General features: G+C 36.4%; 1 protein-coding gene across 3 annotated transcripts in view; it reads right to left on the bottom strand.

Annotated features, from left to right (window-relative positions):
• The window catches only part of DYNC2H1 (dynein cytoplasmic 2 heavy chain 1), a 166,287-nt gene that overhangs the window by 68,815 nt on the left and 76,382 nt on the right, over positions 1 to 21,090 (bottom strand). For all 3 annotated transcript variants that reach the window (XM_065047277.1, XM_065047353.1, XM_065047417.1), the window contains exons 70-76: positions 20,561 to 20,650; positions 16,784 to 16,849; positions 12,392 to 12,442; positions 10,353 to 10,430; positions 9,021 to 9,152; positions 7,059 to 7,131; positions 1,938 to 2,098 (exon numbers count right to left, since the gene is read on the bottom strand). In XM_065047277.1, coding sequence (XP_064903349.1) covers positions 1,938 to 2,098; positions 7,059 to 7,131; positions 9,021 to 9,152; positions 10,353 to 10,430; positions 12,392 to 12,442; positions 16,784 to 16,849; positions 20,561 to 20,650 — 651 coding nt within the window. The remainder of the gene's footprint in view (positions 1 to 1,937; positions 2,099 to 7,058; positions 7,132 to 9,020; positions 9,153 to 10,352; positions 10,431 to 12,391; positions 12,443 to 16,783; positions 16,850 to 20,560; positions 20,651 to 21,090) is intronic.

Raw genomic sequence — 21,090 nt, 5'->3', positions numbered from 1 at the left:
GACAGAATCATTTAAGTTGGAATGGATCCTGGAAGGTCTCTAGTCCAACCTCCTGCTCAAAGTAGGGCCAGCTATGAAAGACCAGACCAGGAGCTGAGAGGTTTTCCAGTGGATTCTTGGGAACCTCCAAGGATGGAGAATGCACCAGAAAATCCGTTTGACTGGTCTCATGGTGAAGAAGTTTCTCCTTACATTTAGTGGTAGCCTGTCTTGTTACCATTTATGCCCATTGCTTATTTCCACCATGCCTGATTGCAGAGCCTGGGTCCATTTTCTCAGTGACCTTCTTGTAGGTATCGAAAGGCTGTTATTAGGTCGTCAGAGACTTCTCTGCTGCCAGGGCACAGTGCTGGCTCATGTCTGGCTTGTTGTCTACAAAACCCCTCCAGTCCTTTTCAGCAGAGGTCCTCCCCAGCCAGTCAATTAATTGCTTGTGTCATGGCAAGGGTATCCCTCAGGGATCAATACTGGGACAAGTACAGTTTAAGGTCTTCATCAGTGACCCAGATGATGTGACTGGGTGCACTCTCAGCCGGCTAACGGTAACACCAAAGGTGAGGGTGGTAGAGGGTGAGGAACCAGTATGCAGGAAGGCAGGGTTGCTACTCAGATGGCCCTGAACAAGCCGGAGAACCAGGTTGTCAGTTCATGAAGTTTAAAAAGGCAAATGCAAAGTCCTACTCATGGAATAGAATTACGCCATGCACCAGTACAGCTTGGGGTCTGCTGAGGAAGCAGCTTTGGAGAAAAGGAGGCCCCAGTGGACAACGAGTTGAAAATGAGTAAACACTGGGCCCTTGCAACAAAAGCCAATCCCATAATGGGCTGTATTAGAAAAGCCAGTCTAGGTAAGTGACCCTTCCCGTCCCTTGGGAACTTGTGAGATGACATCTGGAGTACTGTGTCCAGTTTGGGGCTTCCCAGTACAAGACAGACATGGTCATACTGAAGTGACTCCAAAGCAAACCACCAACATAGTCAGGGTACACTGAGCAGTTTGTTTAGCCACACAATTAGGAGACCATCTTGCCATCTAAAACTACATGACTGATGAATGTAGAAAAGATAGAACTAGAATCTTTCAAAGACACATGGAAATAGGACAAGTCAATGCACACAAACTGGAACACGGGAAATACTGATTTGATATTAGGAAAAACATTCTTCTTTGATACTGGTCAAATACTGGAACAAGTTGCTCAGAGATATGGTGGGATTTCCATCCTTGGAGGGGGGACCTTCCCTCTCTGAGCAGGAGGTTGTAGTAGATGACCTCCAGGAGCCCCTTCCAACCTAGATTATTCTATGAATTTAAAAGCTACAGTAAATTTCTTATTAACAAAGTTGTTTTCAACACCTCTGCATAGACCCAGTTTTGAAATAGACATAGAAAATATAGAGCAAGTTCTTAACAGTAGAATTCCCGATTAAAGTCTGCTCAAGAGGAATACTCTCCAACCAGCTCAGTTTTGTGTCAAATGAAAACCAGGGTAGAAGCTGTATATCACAACAACAACAAAAAAACACAACTGTTATACTGGTTGGGCAAATAAGCAGAAGAAATTATTAAGTCTAGTTCTCCTTCAGTTTTGTTCATATTTCAATTATTCCACACTAAAAAAAAAAAGATAATATTTCAGCATGTACAACAATTTTCAGTCTCTTTTGTTCTCTTCATCTATCTTCTAATTTTTCCCGTTTCCAGGTTGGAGCAGTATTCTGCTCCTACGAGTATCACTCTTTGTGTCTTTCTTCTCCACCCCCTTTTTCCAATGGAATCAGAAGTTAGTGGTGAGATAGGTGGGAATAACAAATACATAGGTAACAAACCATGTTTTTACATGCCAACTTCCTTAAAAACCAAGGTAAAACAGATATTACTACTGTAAAATTTTACATATTCCAGTTTTTAATCATTGCGCTTATCTAAGACTGACCTGATGGTAGCACTCAGTATTTCTTTCAACACTGGCAAGTTCTTGCAACTCTTGAGAAGGATCAGCACCAGGAGAAATAATTATCAAGATGGGCTCAATTTCCAGAGTTTCTTTATACAGACGTTTCAAATTCAGAGGTGATGGAGATAATTCTTTTATTCCTATAATTAAAATTATTATGGAAATAAAGTGACTACACGGGATTAAGTGCTTCATTAACCACTTCAGAGGTCATCTGGCTTTCAAAGTTCTATTCAATGCAGACCATAAAACTGGTCCTACAACGAGAAAAAAAATCCTTACAATATGCAGTCAGAAGGCCCCCTATATTGGTCAAAAAAGTCACAAGCACCAAAAAGGTGCCTGGACTTCCAGCTTGACAAATATAAATGGCAGTCTTTATTTAGAGTGTAGTCTTCAAGAGAACATACAAAAAGAGCTGGAGCATAAAAAATATAAGAAGCTCTGCTGTTTCCTAAAACTAACTGAAGTGTGTATGTCTGTATGAAGAACTTCTCTCCTTTTTTGTCCCAAGACCCTTAATTATTAGACTTTGACACAATTCTTGGTACTACAATTGCTTTAGTTATTGTTTGCTTTAATATACAACTTAAATGTTTAGAATGTTGACCTAGTATAGGCAACGCATTTATACCTGAACCTCAAGCTATATGTATAAGTATATAATAAACTTCAACAGTGTTAACCGAAAGTTTTAAATGCATCTTTAGGCTCATCCTTAAATAATGAAGTGTTAGGTGCAATGGGAAATCACAACATAAAGCAAAACAGAAGAACCCAAATCATTGACATCTATGTTGCACCTACTAAAAGATGGAATACACATTTCCTTGAGGGCACAGTCTGCTTTCAGACTTGAGTTATTATCTCCACATAGAATACTACATAATTTGAATATAACTGGTTAGGCTGGCAGAGGTTAGTATGAGGTCTGGGTTCTCTGCATGTATCTGCAAAGAGACTCTAACAGATGCAGCTAAACAGAAAAAATCAGTATCATCCAAAAAGCTTTAAAAAATTGAACTAAACCAGACTAATGTCGGAAAATGCTTTCATTTCACATTCATTAGGTGTGTAAAGGTAATATAAGCAGAGATAAACACATAAACCGAGGCCACAAGGCAATTGATATGGGCTGGTCCTTCGACCAGTTCTGCTGCTCACTGCCAATAAACATTGCCCTAAACACTGGAAGATCCATAAAACACCACTGAAGTTAAAGGGCCGTTCAGGGCTGGACTGAAGCCTGATCAGTGAGTAAGACTCTTCAGGGACACTTCATTGTCAGTATCTCAAAAATGTATGACAATCATCTGCAGGTTGTTTCTCAGTGAATCCTATATTGGTCAAATTTGGATGCATTTTCAGAAGGCCTGAAAAAAGCTTATGCTTTGAATGACAGCTGCCCAGCACACTAACTTACACATCATTCCTCCAAACTCAGCTTATAGTCATGTTTTTCACAAATACAAACTACTCCAGATTTAATATTTCCTTCACTAACATAATAAATGGAAATAGCTAAGCTATTGGCAGAGAAGGGAGAAAGAAAATAGACAAATTAGTTAAGAAAAAAAAAAAGAAATGTGATATATATCTACAGATTGTTGATTTTTTTTTCAACTACAGTCATAATTCAAGCTACTTGAGTCACGCTAAGCAATCAAAGAAAAATATCAGGAAGTAGAACATGATCGCATTGTCTAAGGAGGAAATGTTTATTTTATTTAGTTTTTATGAAGGAGTCCTTACAATACTGAAAATGGAAGATAGTATTAGGCCTATAATTAGAAAATCCAACATCAAATATTTCCTTTCATGGATGGGGACCAATAGGAAAAGGTACTTGTGATATGTTCTGATATGTGGGCTATACATATGTTAACTGGGGACTACTGCTTGGCTTTGCATTAACTGGGGAGCAGAATAAAAAGCTATGATTGGCAACAGCCAAATGTGTGTGTACCTGCAATTTAAGGAACATTTATGGCAACAATGCTGATTTAAAAGGGGTGCAGTCATGAGTAGGTGTCTAGCCAAATACATTGTAGCATTCTTGAGATGCACCATTTAGAGAACTAATACATTGTTTCTTCTATAAAACAGTTTGTTTTTTCAGAAACTTGGACACAATGTTTAGAAAAAGCAGAGCTATGTTGGATGTGCTTTTTGTTTTAAGGAAGCTCAATTGGAGTGAAATACAGAAAAACTACATTACAGTTTTGTCTGTTCCTGGCCATTAGAATTAAAGCTCCAGCCAGGATTACATTTAGAGAACTGCAAAAAAAGGACTCCAGTGTTTTCAGGGTAAATCAATAAACACTCATATTCCAGATAATAACTGTGCAGACAGACTGGGAATTCCTGACATACTTTTCTGCCTCCATGTTCAACTGTGACAAAATTTCTTAAATCTTACAATCTGAACTGATGTCCTGACATAAGAAGAAAAAGCACATGAGAGAGGAAATGTCTGAAGTGGGGGAGAGGGAAATCTACAGGGAAAAAAGAAAGATCTGACATACAAGTACAAAGTTTGGTACAGGTTGCAGACTTCACATTTTTGTATAAACTGATGAAGCTTTCATAAAATCAATGAACAACTTTTCATAAAATGTCTCTACTAAAGTCAATGCAATTAAACCAATTTATAGCAGCTGGAACTTGAACTCAAAGTGCTTGTTAAAATTCCTTCTGTTGGTGACCTGTACACAGAGAAACAATGTACAAAAATATTACTAAATGTATTATTACTACTCACAATTCCAACAAAGAAAGCGGGAAATGTTATTTTTTTTTTTATTTTGGCCCATAATTTTATTTTGGCCTAGCCACCATGTGACCAGAAGAGCTCTGGTCTACTTTATACAAAGTGGTCTGTGAGAGTAAAATAAAGACCTCTTTAGCCTGCAACGATTTTCTTTCTTCATATCTCTACTGCTTTTTTGAATAATATGAATGTAGGTAATTAAAATCAAGCCTCTTTATATACTATTTTTGACATAGCCAAACTCAAAAAACTAAGTTAAAGCAGAGAAGAAAAAAAAACTCAAAGAGTGATACCAAATGATTTGGGAGTATATTGTCAATATGATTTTTGCCAACATGGTGCATTTCAGTACAGCATGTAAAATAAAGAAATAAGCATACGTTGAGTGCCCAGAAAATACATTTATAGAAAATTCTTATGAACTTTATCTTCAAACAAAAATTATTTTAATCCTCCTTCAACCATAAATTTAAAAATATGTGTGAAAGATGAAAAAAGGAAAAAAAAATCTGGATAAAACAGAAGTGGAAGGCTTTCTTGTAGGCTATTACAGCTCTTGTGGAACTCATTTTCCTCACAAGAAATCAGTCAAACGAGATTGGAAACTTAACGGTTCCTTTTTGAACTAAATGAAACAGTTTGTTTAAGAAGTTTCAGGGCAAGGACCCTGAAAAATACATGGTAGGAAAAAATATGAAAAAATAGTCATACAAGCCTGACCCCTTTTATCAGTTGTAAAGCATTAGTCATGATTTATGACATGATCTCAAAATAGAATCTTGCTGATATGCATGAAATATCTGTGGATGAAGCCCTGCCTACAAATGGAGTTGGTGGTGTTCTGCCTTCCTCAGTGAGGCTGTAGTTTCACCTAAAACCATTCCCTTGTAAAATGCCTCCAAGGAACCAGCATCAAGACAGACCTAACCAATTTATTTAACACATTATGATTTGGAAGACAGTGAGCGGGTGAATAAACTTACTCTGAACTCAGTTCTCTGCTGGGCTTTGAGAGGCACATACTGCAGATTGCACTTGTCATTTGAGTCCAACAGGCAGGGACATTGTCAGCGTGGAACCTGCACACTCACCATGATAAAAGTACTTGCTCTATCTACTAATAATGTTTGACAAAGCAGGTTAATCTTACTCCTGGAACTACTGGCCTTGGTGGCAGACATGGAACCCGTTTTGACCAACAAATAATGCCCACAAACAGATCATAAAGAGGGCGTAAGATAAACTGTTACAAAAATGCCATTAAAATGTAAGAAGCAGAGACCTAAACTTATACCTCATCTTATACTAATAAGAAATTAAATGCACATCAATAACTTAAAATTACCAGACTCATTGTTTTTAATATATAACTCATCTATTGCATTATCATTCAAAATCACCCATCTCAGTATCATTCAAACTGCCGATCTTTACAAGCACTGGAGCTGTAAGTCCAGACTTGCTGCCTTGGCAGCCTACAAGTCAATTTTCCAGGTTCATTTTCTACCACATTAAAAACAACCTTTGCCACTTACATTTAATGTCTTTGAAATTTAGACCCTTTCCTTTCTTTTAATCCCACTCCTGTCCTGACATTGTACCACATTAAAAATTATGCCTTGTCCCTACATAATGCAGATGGTGACTTTTAAAACTATAGTGTCCATCTCAATGACACACTCATAATTAATCTTCCATATGCACATTGTCTGTCACTAACTGCTAAAACTACAGGATGGCTTTGGTGCACTGTATGCCAATATTAAGATTTGGAATATAAGTCCCAAACTTTGGATACCATAGACAGAGTAGAAACAGAGTAGAACGAATAGACATAGTATTGTTTCACTCTCAATCATAAGCACCTATAGACAGTAAAAATTGCATTACAGTCAAAGAGACTGACAAAAATGACTGAAAATATGAAACGATCTTTTGAGATCCAACTTACAAAATTCCAAACCTAATGGGTTTTAAATGGAAAATTACATTAAATAAAAGAATCTTTTTGGAACATTTCTGTCTTAAGGAAAATGAGGCAGTGTAAAACTTACAGAGAACCAGCTACTCTCTTAATTACTTCAGTGTTCAAGAATTCATAAAAGAATCTGACCGATCTTTTATTATATTTTAAATTACTATGCAACATAAATGAATCTATTTTAAAAGCAGTTTTTAACAATACATTGCAAGAACAAAATCAGCAAATACAGCATCTTTTCAAATCCTAAAATTTAGGGATTCCATAAGAACTACAAAATAAAAGAGAAATATAGGACAAAAACTATTTAATTGTTGTATGGAAAGACCCTGGTGAAAAATTAACTTACCCAGAGTTTTACATGCAAACAGAGCCATGGCGCTCTGTAGCCTGTCTGGTCGCACAGCCTGGACCACAAGTACCTTAAAATAAAATATATTCAGGGGAGATGAGTTTTTTAAAGTATATTGTGACAATTTAAAAAGCAAGACTCTTCTAAGAAGGCTGAATTCTTTAAACTTCTCTTTAGAACAAATTTATTTTTCTGAATATACAGAGCTATCTGATCATTCTTTTCCAAGATAATTAAATGTAATTGTTCTTTTGTAAGCAGCTTGTCCTGTTGGTAGAATCAGAAGATAGATCTACATCTAATGTCTCTTTGCAAGCTGGAAGTTCTTCTACAAAGCATTAGAAAAAAAGGTAGCTATGTGGATAGCTAGAATGCAGAAAGCAAACTTAGCTTTATAGGGGTAATCTAAATTCTATACACGTATTTAGGCAGTAACTTCCTAACTGGAATACTAATATTTCTGATTTTAGTGCAGTAATACAGTAAAATAATCAGTTTTGAAAGAATTTCCTTTGTTGAGCACAGCTTTAAGGTTTTATATCTAAATTTTTCTGAGACATTCTGCAGATGCTTTTACTCAAAGACTACAGAACATGAACAGCTAATCAATTCAGATACAAATTAAATTAGCAGTTTCCCTACCAGCTACCTCTTTTTCAGTAAACTTCCTGCAAATGTTTAGTGCAGGCAACTGATGCAACTTCAGTAGAAATGACTTGTTAAAATCATCACCCCTTCTCCTACCTTCTTACTTGTAGACCTGTAAACCACAATTCAGAACCTACCATCACATTCCAGTTTCCAAGTCTGCAATATCTGTTGTTAGTTTTGGAGGAAAAATTTAACTTCATTAAATTTTTAAAAAAGTACTGTTTTTTAAGCTTGAGATTCCACTACTTGCTCCCACACTATTTTTAAGTTTAACATATAGTTTGAAAGAAACTAACTTACAAGTGGCCTATAAATCTAATCAGGTAGTTTCTGTATATTTCTTCAATGAAAACATTCTTTATACTTTCTGTGCAAAGAGCTAGGTATGTAATACGTTGATCATTCCAATTTTTTTTTTCCTATAAATGCAGAATTTTTATGACAACACCTTGCATACACAAGAATCGCTCTTCTGTATTTCATCAAATCAAACATGACTCAGACAAATTCCTTTGCAAAATTGTTTGTTCCTAAATTTCATGCATGCTATTTTGGAAATTCTCCTCCTCCACAAAACCTCTGAACAGAGAGCCCTTATAAGCCAAGCAAAATGGAACTGCACTATCTTATACTGCATCCCTTCTTTAGACAGGCCTTTATTTTATATGAAGTGACTTCAAATGAAAAATCACACCATCATTTCAAAGTAAGTACTGGCACCCTTTCTTCCATAAATACAAGTGAGATGACATTTTTCTCTCCCAGAGGAGAAGGATCCCCAGGTCGAAGAAGGAACCTGCCTCTCCAAAAGCCTTGGTGAGTTCTTTAATCACTAAGCTTTCAGAAAGAGTAATATTTCATGATTACTGTTCTAAAAAGCAGTGGCTGCTACTGTGGTTTTCAGTCTGATGTGTGAGTTTGCACATTTAATGATGAACTAAATTCATGAGGCTCAAAAAGCTGACAAATTCTGCAGTAACAAATCAATCAGAGAAGAATTTAAATGCCTCATCATGAAATTAATTCTGTGACTATTAAAAAAGAGCTCGTTAACTTACAGGGTATGGTCAGTTGCAGCCAATATGCCAAGACAAAAAAGACTCAGATAGGAGAGAATAAATATGTATTATAGAAAAAAAAAAAAAGATAATCCTTAGACTAAATAAACTAGTTAGGCTGTAAGACAATGTAGATACTGTCATTGCTTATAATTCAATGAGGCCTGCAACCTAAATTCCCAAGATGTAAAACTTACTTTCAATGCTGAACTCATAATTATTTTTTTATATATTTATTTGAAAATATTACCTGCTGAAATAAGGAAATTCTTTTTGCAATAGTAGATGGAAAGTCTTGTTCACATACAGAGCTCTGAGAAAAAGTGTGCCATAGACCTTCATCTTCAAAACAAAGTGTCTGATAGAGACCTGGGAGAGCAATCTACAAAACAAAGAATGCATATTTAACAATAAAGAAAAATAGCCATGTAGACATTGTCTATTTCAATTAATTTCCAAATACCATTATGACCCTAAGCCTGTAAATACTTGTGCATCTCACATAATTCAATTTTACCCTCGAAGTTAAAGAAAAGGGTAGCTTTTAAAATCAACCGTTTTGTTTACCTGTTCCTTGGAAATGCTGTCTGTATTTGTTCTATATTTTTGCTTTTAAATTTCTGGGTTCTCTGTTTTTAAACTTTGGGCTCTACCCAGTTGTAGTCCTTTCCTTTAATCACAACCAGGTTCTTTTTCTCTCAGTACATGTGACTGAGCCACCCAGCTACTCACTTTCTATTTGACTGTTTGTTTTTTTGAACCTCTAACACTCATACTTGCCACACTATCATTGCAATTATTCCTGATCCTTGGTGAAGAGAAATGAAAACTAATGAACTCTGAATTTAGTAGAAAAAGTCTTTGCCAAAGCCCAGTCAAGGTTTCCCTTCTTGCCACTGAGCTGCATACAGGAGAAGAGCCCAAGACAGAATTTCAAGGTCTAGTATTCTCAGTTAGTTCCCTTCAGGATCAGAGGACTTCAACACTGGCTGCTGCAGGATGAATCAAAGCAAGAAAGTGCTCTTTGTTCTAGTTTGAAATTACTTGATCTGAACATAACAAACTCTGAAATACTGTTAAAGGTGTGCATGGAAGTAGATGTGCATGTACTTACTGATAAGTAGAAAACTAGTTTCCCAATTAACAGTTCATGATTTTTAATACAATATGAAGTTGTTTGTGAAAGCCATTACATAAGAGAAATCCGCAACTTAAATGTTCTCTGCAATTTTTCCTCTGTAGATTTTTCTGTCTATAGGAACTGTAGTACTTCAGGTAGGTTTACCGTATTTTCTAATCTAATTAAGAGGATAGGTTCATTCACATGCATTGAAATTCATTGTCAAATGCTGTAGAGATGTACATGAAAAGTTTCAGAAAAATGAGAAGAATTTTTTAAAATACAGGTTATTTTCCAAATGGGCATGTATTAAGCCATGGTTTCTGGAAGATTTAATAAATACTTTAAAATAACAAAATATTTCCATCTGACAAATACATATTTGAATATTCAAGTCAAAATTACTATTTGTGAAAACAAAAGGCTTTTTAAGCTAAATTCAACCCACCATGTGATACGTACCTTCAAAGATGCTACTGCCCAGGTTCGGTCCTGTTCTATCCAAGAGGGAATCTGGTCACGAATGCTTTTTTGTGAATCCTTATTGAAGCAAGTTACATGTTACATGTTACATAGAGAAGTTCCATAAATTTTCGTGAAACATTACATTAAGTAAGAATATTGCAAACCCCATGTTGTTAATAAAAATAGCATTCATAACAGGAATATGTGGTCTTTTGCTAAGGTCATGAACGGCATAACAAAACAAAAGCTAGCAATAATTAAAATTTGAGATACACTGTTTACATTACTGCATAATTAACAACTTGAGTCTGAAAATATTTTATCATTTGGAGTATCTATATGACACATTCAACTTTAAGCAGTTTTTTTTCCATTAAAAACAAGTGATTCAAGTGCATGTGTATAATACCCTGACTTCAAAAAATAACTCCATTGGACACATTCGCAGTCATGAAGAGGATGGCTCTTCACACAAAGGGCAGTTCTGGGATAATTCACTAGGCAAAGCATCAATTCTGGACATCTCTGCACTTGTAAAGTGTGGCCACAGCTCTACTTTTCTGCTCCTTAGATGCTGGGGATGGAGGAAATTCTAAGGATGAACAACACAGCTTAAGCTTCAGTGGAATTTCTGTATTCACGATATCAGTTTTTATAAAAAATCTTACAGTGCCCATTAACCAGTCCGACAGTTACTGTATGGAAATGTACCGCTCAACCACTGAGCAACTTTGAGAGTAATCTTAAGGTTCAGCAGAAAAAATGAAAGCTTGAGTTAATAAATCTGAGAAGGAATAAGTCTGTTATTAAGTCTGAGAAGGAACAAAAGTAGGAAACTCAAAAGCAATTCCAGGAACAAACTTGAGATGGGTCTGCAATATATATTCCAGTTAGAATCGGGGTTGGATCATGTATGTCCACAATCTCTCCAAAACCTATGGGTTATGTGTTAAGTGGGGTAAAGGTAGGACTAGTATTAAATTCCATCATAGAATCAGATCTCACATAGCTTGAAAATGACCTGCTGTCAGAAAATACTTGACATTCATCAAATTCACTGACATTTCATTGAATTATAAAGACTTCACAGATGAAGAGGGACCTCTAGTTCACACTGAAATGCAAAACCTGTAGAATCATCTAAGGGCTACAGAAGCTGAGAATTTAAGAAACTTTCTAGCAACCAGCAGCCTAAGTAAGAAAATCTGAGTAACACATTGTGTTTTAAGTGACTTGCCACTTAATTGGGAATAATGAAAACTGCAGCTAAGCCTGATTGAAATGAACTACACTGACCCTGAATTAAATAAGAGATTTGCAACAGAAGAAGGAAAGACTGAGCTCATGATTCCTGACTGGGCTCATGTTTCCTGAAAAACACCTTTCAAAACTTCTGTCAAAATATTTGGTTTAAAGAAGGGCTATAATAGGTCAGACTAGGGAAAGCTTAACTTCTTTCTCTACTGGAAGGTTATTTTAAGAGTATACAGATCCAATAGAATTGAGGGACAAATAGCAAAATACAGTATGACTGGTCAGACATGGAACAGAAGCTTCTTAAGCTAGCCCTGTCACCTGGGAATATGTATAAATACATCTCCAGGTGAGGAGAAAAAAGCATGTAAAGCTGAGGAAAAAAAGCATGTACAATTAGCAAAGTGTGTGCCCAATCCCATCAATCCATACAAGAAGTATCACCCATATGATTCTGGGAGAAAGAAGGATTCAGAAACACTGATTTTAGTTACAGAAGTGAGCTTAAAACCTTCTCAAATATACCACTGAAAAAAAACAAATTGCAACACTGGTAACAGAAGGGAAAAAAAAAGGCAAGAAAGGAAAAATGTTATCCAAATTTGAAAATGAGTTGCCATGTTCAAAATGTTTTATAATATTTATATTTCTATGTGAGAAGTTATTTGTTCCTTCCATGTACAAATACAATAATCAAACAACAGAGTAAAAATACAACCTCTACTTTTCACAATTTAAGTAAACATTTCTTATTTCAAAATACACAAATTAATGTAGCTTACTGATTTTCTTACGGTATCTCCAATGATCACACCTGTAAATGTCTCCCATTCCTAGAGGAAATAAATAAACAATTCAAATAAGTCACAAGACATCTTTAAGAATAACATGTAGGCAAAACAGGAAGATGAACAAAGCATAAATTCTGAAGGAGTTGGAAGGTATTTTTAAATCTCCAGTTTATACTACCACTATGTCATTCCTTTTGTAGAACCCAAGCCAAGTGCCCACAGGGCTTTATAAGGCCTGTCTTCTCTCAGCACCCACAGCTCCCACCCAGGGCACCAAACTACAGACAGGCAAGAAGTAACACGCTTGGCTGGCAAAGACACACTCGCTGCCTGGCAGGGAATCAGCAGCGGACACAGAGCAGATAACCACAGAATCCATGTTTCAATATGGGTTCATGTTACAGTATCCAAAAGATGAAGTTATTAGAACAAGAGGAATAATTAGTATAATAGATTGGCATTGTGAATACTTTCATTTCACTAAGAAAGGGGAAATGTAAGTTGAATTTATCTATGATTAAAACTTTTAGACTTGGTATTTGTATCCAAGCTTTTAATCATTTTAAGACAGATCAGACAAGTACTAAAAAACATATTAGAAATGACATAACCCTGTATTTGGAGGTGGTAGAAATATACTAAAACAACAGAGTATTTAATTTTTACATAATCAGTATCTATAATTACATGATAAAGAATTTTTTTTTTTAATTGTTAAAGAAAATCACAGTATCACAGTATGTTTGGGATTGGAAGGGACCTCAAAAGATCATCTAGTCCAATCCCTCTGCTGGAGCAGGAACGCCTAGGTGAGGTCACACAGGAACATGTCCAGGTGGATTTTTAATGTCTCCAGAGAAAGAGACTCCACAACCTCCCTGGGCAGCCTGTTCTAGTGCTCTGTCACCCTTACTGAGAGGAAGTTTTTTCTCAAATTTAAGTGGAACCTCTTGTGTTCCAGCTTGATCCCATTACCCCTTGTCCTATCATTGTTGGCCACCGAGAAGAGCCTGGCTCCATCCTCATGGCACTCACCCTTTATATATTTATAAACATTAATAAGGTCCCCCCTTAGTCTCCTCTTCTCCAAACTAAAGAGACCCAGCTCCCTCAGCCTTTCTTCATAAGGGAGATGCTCCACTCCCTTAATCATCTTCGTTGCCCTACGCTGGACCCTCTCCAGCAGTTCCCTGTCCTTCTTGAACTGAGGGGCCCAGAACTGGACACAATATTCCAGATGTGGTCTCACCAGCGCGGAGTAGAGGGGAAGGAGGACCTCTCGATCTACTAACCACCCCCCTTGTAATACACCCCAGGATGCCATTGGCCTTACTGGCCACAAGGGCACAGTGCTGGCTCATGGTCATCCTGTTATCCACCAGGACCCCCAGGTCCCTTTCCCCTACACTGCTCTCTAATATGTAATTTCCCAACCTATACTGGAACCTGGGGTTGTTCCTGCCCAGATGCAGGACTCTACACTTTCCCTTGTTAAATTTCATTAGGTTATTCCCCGCCCAACTCTCCAGCCTGTCCAGGTCTCTGGATGGCAGCACAGCCTTCTGGTGTGTCAGCCACTCCTCCCAGTTTAGTGTCATCAGCAAACTTGCTGATAGTACACTCAATTCCCTCGTCCAAGTCGCTAATGAATATATTGAATAATGGTAACATTCCAAATGAAAAAGTCAATTAGTACTACTCTGACCACAACATAGCTTTTTGCATTCATCACTGTAGTTGAGTCTTAAAACAACTCTCTCTTTCAATTATAAACTGATGGCTGATCCTCTCTCAATTACAAGGAGAATGCTTGTACACAGAAAAAGACATGAAAACTCCTTATTTTTAAAACCAGAAATCATGTAATATTTTTATGAAGAAAAGCAGAAACATATTATATAGAGACTTGCAAAACTACCTCTGAAATGTCTACACATATTGATTCAGAAAGACCCTGTCTCTACTAAAAGCCATGGTTTCTATATTATAACATTGAAGTTGTACTATAACATTTCTCATCAGTATGCAAAAAATTCGGAAGTGCAGAAGGCTGAACTCTTTTGCGACAGGAACTTAGAATACCACATTCTCTAGCAGCAAAATAAGTGACTTCCAGCCTGATCACATTAAAAGCTTTCAAGGAAATATATTTAAAATAATAACCACTTCAGCTTCATTTTCCTCAATTTTGCACAAGCACTCTTTTCTTAACAATTTAATTAAAACAACTTCTACTTCTCAGAGAAGTAAGAGAATTATTGAAATTATTTGCCTGTTTGAATTCTTGAGTATTCAAATACTCTGGTAATGTGCATTCTATATAACCTAGATTCAGCTACTTAAGAGCTCTAATAGCTGACGGAAATGCGTGCTAAACAATAGCAACGAAAACATAAAGCAATACTTACAAATAGTATGTCAGAAGCCTAGGCAGCCAGGCTTTAACTTAGAAAACTATCTGCAAGTTGCTGCCTTTGTGACTTTATAGACTCAAGGACTAGAAAGATATTTTGAGAAGTTGAAAATAAATAATAAGGATGTATTAGGGAAGTTCTGCTAAGGAAGAGTAGCCAGGGTATACCTCTACCAACAAGTTTAATTTGAGTTATTTTTATCAGGCAACTCCATTGCTGAAAGACTGTGGGATTTCAGTTGGTCAGTCCATGTCTACAATAAAACTACATGGTATTCATAACATCAAGAAGTTTGAACCATCCTTTCTTAAACCTTGTACCTTAAACCCATACATGTCATTAATCAAGCTCCCTTACTTCCTTCAAATGGATTATCTGACTTTTACCTTTCACCCTATAATAGAGTCTCCTCTAGCAAACTGACATCTACTACCATTTCATACTCCTACTGGTCTCCAGCTTCTGGTACAGAAAATTGTCTCTCCATTCCATGTAGGTATTTTAGATAATTAAATGTGTCTTGGCTCATGGTAATCATCCGCGTTTAAGCAACTGTATTGAGTCACTTGCACATACTGTTTTACTGCAGGCAGACTTTACAGGATTAATTTCACTACACTTTAGACAACTATAACTTTGGCACTAGTCTAGTCTGCCTGTAAGGGCAATGGAGAGAAGTAAACAATTTTAGCAGTAATCAATTTGACCTATTTTACAAAATTTATTTATGGTTAAACTAATCGCTTCTTTGACAAGTCATTTTTTTTCCTTTTCCTACAAAGACAGTCTAGGTTAACCTGCTCAGATGAATTTTAACAGGTGTTTAAATTTTAGTTACCAATTCCATCACCATCAAAAGCACCATTTTACCAGAGATATGTGAATTCACTATGAACATCCACGTTAGGCAAAAGCGTTACCTAACACCCAAAGAAGAAAACATGCTCTTACAGAGATGTGCTGCCCTATGGAAATAAGGCTTAGCAGTATATCAGTTCTGCTGCAGTTTTGTTGGGCATAGGATAGTCTCTAAACAACAGATAAATTCCCCACAAATCAGGCATTTCCATATTAGGCCTCATTCATCAATGTCAAAATGTCACAAGACATCTATCATTTTTTTGTGAATATGCTAATAATGCAGGACTTGCCTGAAAACTGAATGGATAGCCATTTTTTATTAAATGTGGTTTGAACCTATATCAACTGCATCCCACTATTCTATCAAAAATATAAACCATTCCAGAATGAGTCCATCATTCCCCTCAGAGACAGCCCAGTACGGTGCAAAGAATCCAATACTTATGTGGCCAGAGAGCAACATACAAGAACACTCTCGGTACAGTGCGCTCTTGAAGACACTGTTGCAAATGAGGACATTAATGATCACTGCTCCAGGGATTTCTTGGACACTGAAGAATTGGTGAGTGAAATGCACAAAAGAGATAACATCATAACTTCATTACTTCACCTTCCAGGAAGACTCTTCGTTTAGTCTTCAACTGCAGGTTGCAGAATTGGATTTTCACTTGATTTCTCCCTACGTCTTGCACTCTTTTTCTGTATTTCAATACCAAGGCACAATGCACAAGCAACCCTTGGTCACAGTGGAACAGTTGTGTATCCATCTCTTTACTTACAAAGGAATGTCTGTATTTAACTGGAAGGATGGATCAATGTCTAGCCAGATGGTGGTGGGAAACACAGATAGAGCGCCTGAAAAAAAACAGCAAGAACCCTCCACAAACATCTTTTTCAGACGCCTATTTAATAGGCAACCATTTACCTGCCCTTCTCATGGTAATCTTCACTTTGAACCTAAAAAATATAATGTTGGCATCCAAAAGTCCCTGTAGAAAAATAGTAGCATATAAACCTAAAAACCAAAGTCTGACACTCACTGACAAATCTTTTTAACTATTCATTTACTCTTCATATTAAGTTGGGGATTTTCTCCCCTAGCACTTACATTCTCTTGAAAAAGTTCAGGGTGCATTCCTCGTACAAAATGTAGAGCAAACATTAGCTGATCTGCCTGAAATGAAAGCAGTAAAAAGGCGTTTATATGATCATCAGAAGTCACCTTTCTGCTTTTTTTAATAAGTAACAAAATTTCATTAATAAACCATCTCTAATTCCACAGCAGTGACTTAATGGCACATATCTTAATTCAAAATAATACATACCTCTGCAACTTAGAAACACTAACCCAAACACTGTATTTAAGTACATCTTAATTTAAGGGAAGAAGGAAAAATAACAGGTACTTGTAATAAAGCGATCACACTAAACAGAATCCATTTTTTAAACAGTGCATAGGAAATGCTTGAGATCTTACAGCAAACTTTTGAAAAATATTTTTAATTAAAAATAATAAAAAGATAAACAACTGTAACCTTCTGATTTGTTTCCTAGGTCTGTTGCGTCACTTGAATTTGAACCACTCTCTGAGCACTGGAGCAATAAACCATGAATAACCATTTACTGAAGCCATAGAATAAACCATGCAAACATTCAAGTCAATATTTTTGAAAATAATATTGGCTTGTTTAAACTGGGATTCCTATGTCCATACACAGAAATATTCATAGATGTGTTTTACTAAAGCTGTGCTGGTAAGGTAACGAAGTCAATGTGAAAAACCAGAAGCTGGTACTCTGGAAAAAACAGGGGAACTCTGACTTCAGATTGAGGCCTCCAATTTTCAAAGTATGGCTGTAATATGGAAGATGGATCTTACCAGACAATACAAGATATACACATATTTTCTTTCATTAGAATTTTAAGTAAACATAAGGATGCTGGTACCTCTTCCACCCAAGAAGGTGAAACATCACACAAGTGAAAGGGAAGAATAGAAGAAAAACCAATGGCGTGTGGGATCTAGTTAAGCCTGCAAAGCACAGACGTCTCAACCAGCTGATAAACCCAAGACACGTGCACTCCTACAGAAATCTATTCTATTCCTGACTTCTAAAGAGTGCTGTTTTAAATTTCCATGCTGTGGTTTCCCACACCCATGACTTATGTGTACCTCAAAATGACAGCCTGATTGTTTTCACCTTCAGAGAATTACCATTCTGAAGAACATTAAATTACCAAGAACACTACTGGAAAATTAATTGCATGGGACTTTTCAGAAGAGAGAGGACTCCATACGAGGAAGCATATTTTAGGAAATATGTACAGGTTATAAGGTATACAATGAACTGTTTGAATAATAATGGCTTTCATATCTGCAATGTCCATTATGTTTTTGAGAACAAAATTACATGAAGGCCAAATTATTTTTGTTTTCTTTTTATTATTACTGTTTTCTCATACAGATGCCTTTTTACATACCCGACACATTAGCTCAGAAACAGATACATATAAGAACAACCTAAAACAAAAACATGGAGTAAGGATGTTCAAGCTCTTCATCACCTTTGGGAAGGTTTCTCATGTTCAGTAAAAATAACTTCAACTGCATCTGCATCAGTATTTTGAATAACAGGAATTATTATTTAATAATTTACCTAGTGATTAAGTTCCAGAATTATAGTTGACTGACTAAAGGGACATATGTGGCTCAGAGACCATAACCTTACTGGTTTTAAATGCCATTGGAATGACTGACCTTAGAAATAATCAAGAGGCTCTATATAACTTGATTCATATGAGCCACAGCAGCTTTAAACTTGATTTGAGAAACTGCAGAAACACACAATGGTGGCCACACAAGTTCATGGCATAATCTGTATCTCTATGGATACTGATACATAAAGTTCTTCTTTGCTGTTTTAAATAGTTCCACTTTATTAATTATTTCAATTACAAAACCATATGGTACAAAGTATCCCCAAGGATACAATTAAAGCAAATCAAGGACATTATATTTTATTTTTGCACATATTTACTACTGGTTTTCTTACAGTGGTACTACTGGAGGGCAAACAGGCCCCAACTAGGAATCAGGATCAAACTATGCAAAGCATTAAATTTCTGCTTGTATCGATAAATAAAATACATCCATGAACATCATATGACACTGAGAAAAACTGCCATGGAATGGTTGAAATCCACAGCATTCAACTATTTCACCCTCTCAGACAAGATCTGACAGCAAATCCAAATGCAAATTGCCTACTATAATGGTCCCTGGATGATTCAGTATCCAAAACTTGAATGGGAATTGTTTGGAAGAATCCTACCTGGCTCAGGTAAAGCCTATGACAGCAACTATTTTGACAAATTAACAGTACAGGTGGGCCGGTTCCAGTGCTCAGGAGAATTTCTTGGCACCACTTCACTTACTAGTATAGATGAAGTCTACATACACACAAACATAAATATTAAGCACAACTAGACAAACAAAACTATCCTTCCCAATTCCAACATGCTCAAAAGGTATAAACTTATAATAGAAACACAGAATAATTTAGGCTGGAAAAGACCTTTAAGATCATCAAGTCCAACCATTAATCTAACACTATCCAAGTCCCGCTAAACCCTGTCCCTAAGAGGCACATCTATACATCTTTTAAATTATTTTCTTTTATCAGCTATACCATTTATGAAGACACCAGTAAAGCCTCAGTGCTCCAGTAGTCCATTTCCATGGACAAAAGGCAGAATTAGCAGTGGAGTACTGACGGTGTGAGGAGCTTATTTGTCCTCTCCACTATGAGAACACATTAAGTTGGATGGAACACTAATCTGAAGCTCCACAGTAACACTTCCACTTTCAGTATTTTCTAAACCCCAGTCTGCTCAGTCACAGTGAAAAACCTTCCTACTAGAAATCTCATATCTGTGCCTTGTTTTTGAAATCTTACATCCTTTCTGATATATATTAGGTAAAAATAGCTGCTTTTGAATATTCAAAAGATGTGATGACTTATTAGAAGGCTTCACGGACTCACGACTTCAAACATGGATATCAAATGTTATGAGAGTATTTCAGGAAAATCCACCTGTACTTCAATAAACCAAAATCCTTAGAAATAACTGGTACCTCTGTGCCCTTAACACAGGGTTGCCAGATTGGGGGCTGGGAGGGGAGATATAAAATTTTCCAAGATCTCTCCATTCTCAGAGGTCAAACTCCAGACTTTCATGATTCCTACTACTGCTCAAATCATCTATGCAGACGTACTATGCATTCTTCAGCCTGGTACTGCGAGACAATCACCTCCTGTTATGACTGTTCCATGTGAAAATAAAAATTAAAGTTGAAAGTGAACAGCATATCTATCCCAGGCTTTCACCATGAAAGCAAGAAGAGAAAAGCCACCTGATTCAAATATAGAGTAAACAAGATATGCATTAAAAACATTACAGGGAGGAACAGGGGAACAGACAGAAACAAACAAGCTAGCAGGTAGAGATTTGGGGCAGAAAGTGAAATGAGAAAGGAGAATATTACAATATGGACTCAGGGACGGCTCCGGCATTGTTTTGGGTGAAGCCACGTGCATGCACTCTGTGGACCACCTGTTGTATTAGTTGCTGCCCCTTAATTATTTTCCTCAACTGATATCCGAACCTTTATTTAAGTCACTTTTGGAGTGCTAAAACCCTGTTTCTCACTGGTTTAATAAAAGTTGTTTTGGACCCTGTTGTCCCTTAAACTAACCTCGAGGTACCTCCGTGACAATATGTACTGACACAATACTGCTTATTTGAAGTAGATCAAGTGTTGTTGCAGAAAGAATACCTACAAACTCAGTGCATTGTATAAAAGCCATAAAAAATACAATCTTACCTTAAACAAACAACGACAAACATATTCATACACTGTATGTTTCAATGAACCAATAAGCAGCTTGATTCTTTCCTCAGTATTACTTGAATCCTAAAAAGAAAGTCTGGATTTCAAAAATTCATGTGGAAGTAAAAATCTTTTTATGCATCATATAAATTTCACCAGATCAACACAAATAATCTGAACTCCATGTGACTCTTACTAGTTCCAAAAACATATTATTGAACTCAGCTGCAGTTATCAATTAGTAGATAATGTAATGAGAAGTTCATACTGAAGCATTAAGAAATTAATATTTTGGCCTTGAATATTTTGACTGTGAACATTATACAACATTCTACACAAGGTAATTACATAGATAATGAGATAACAGTTTCTCCTCCTAACATTAATATCCTTGATATCTCATAGTCTTCACTTGGTAAAAAATTACTTATGCGTTGACTTACTCTACATAATGTTATTAAATAGGGTTATTGATGTTAAGTGCAGTTACTAAACTTCCAGCCAAATTTGGCCCAACTGACGTA

Source organism: Columba livia, chromosome 1, assembly GCF_036013475.1.
Source record: "Columba livia isolate bColLiv1 breed racing homer chromosome 1, bColLiv1.pat.W.v2, whole genome shotgun sequence".
Taxonomy (NCBI): domain Eukaryota; kingdom Metazoa; phylum Chordata; class Aves; order Columbiformes; family Columbidae; genus Columba; species Columba livia.
Note: the sequence above shows the minus strand (reverse complement) of the source record. Positions and strands in the feature narration are given on the sequence as shown.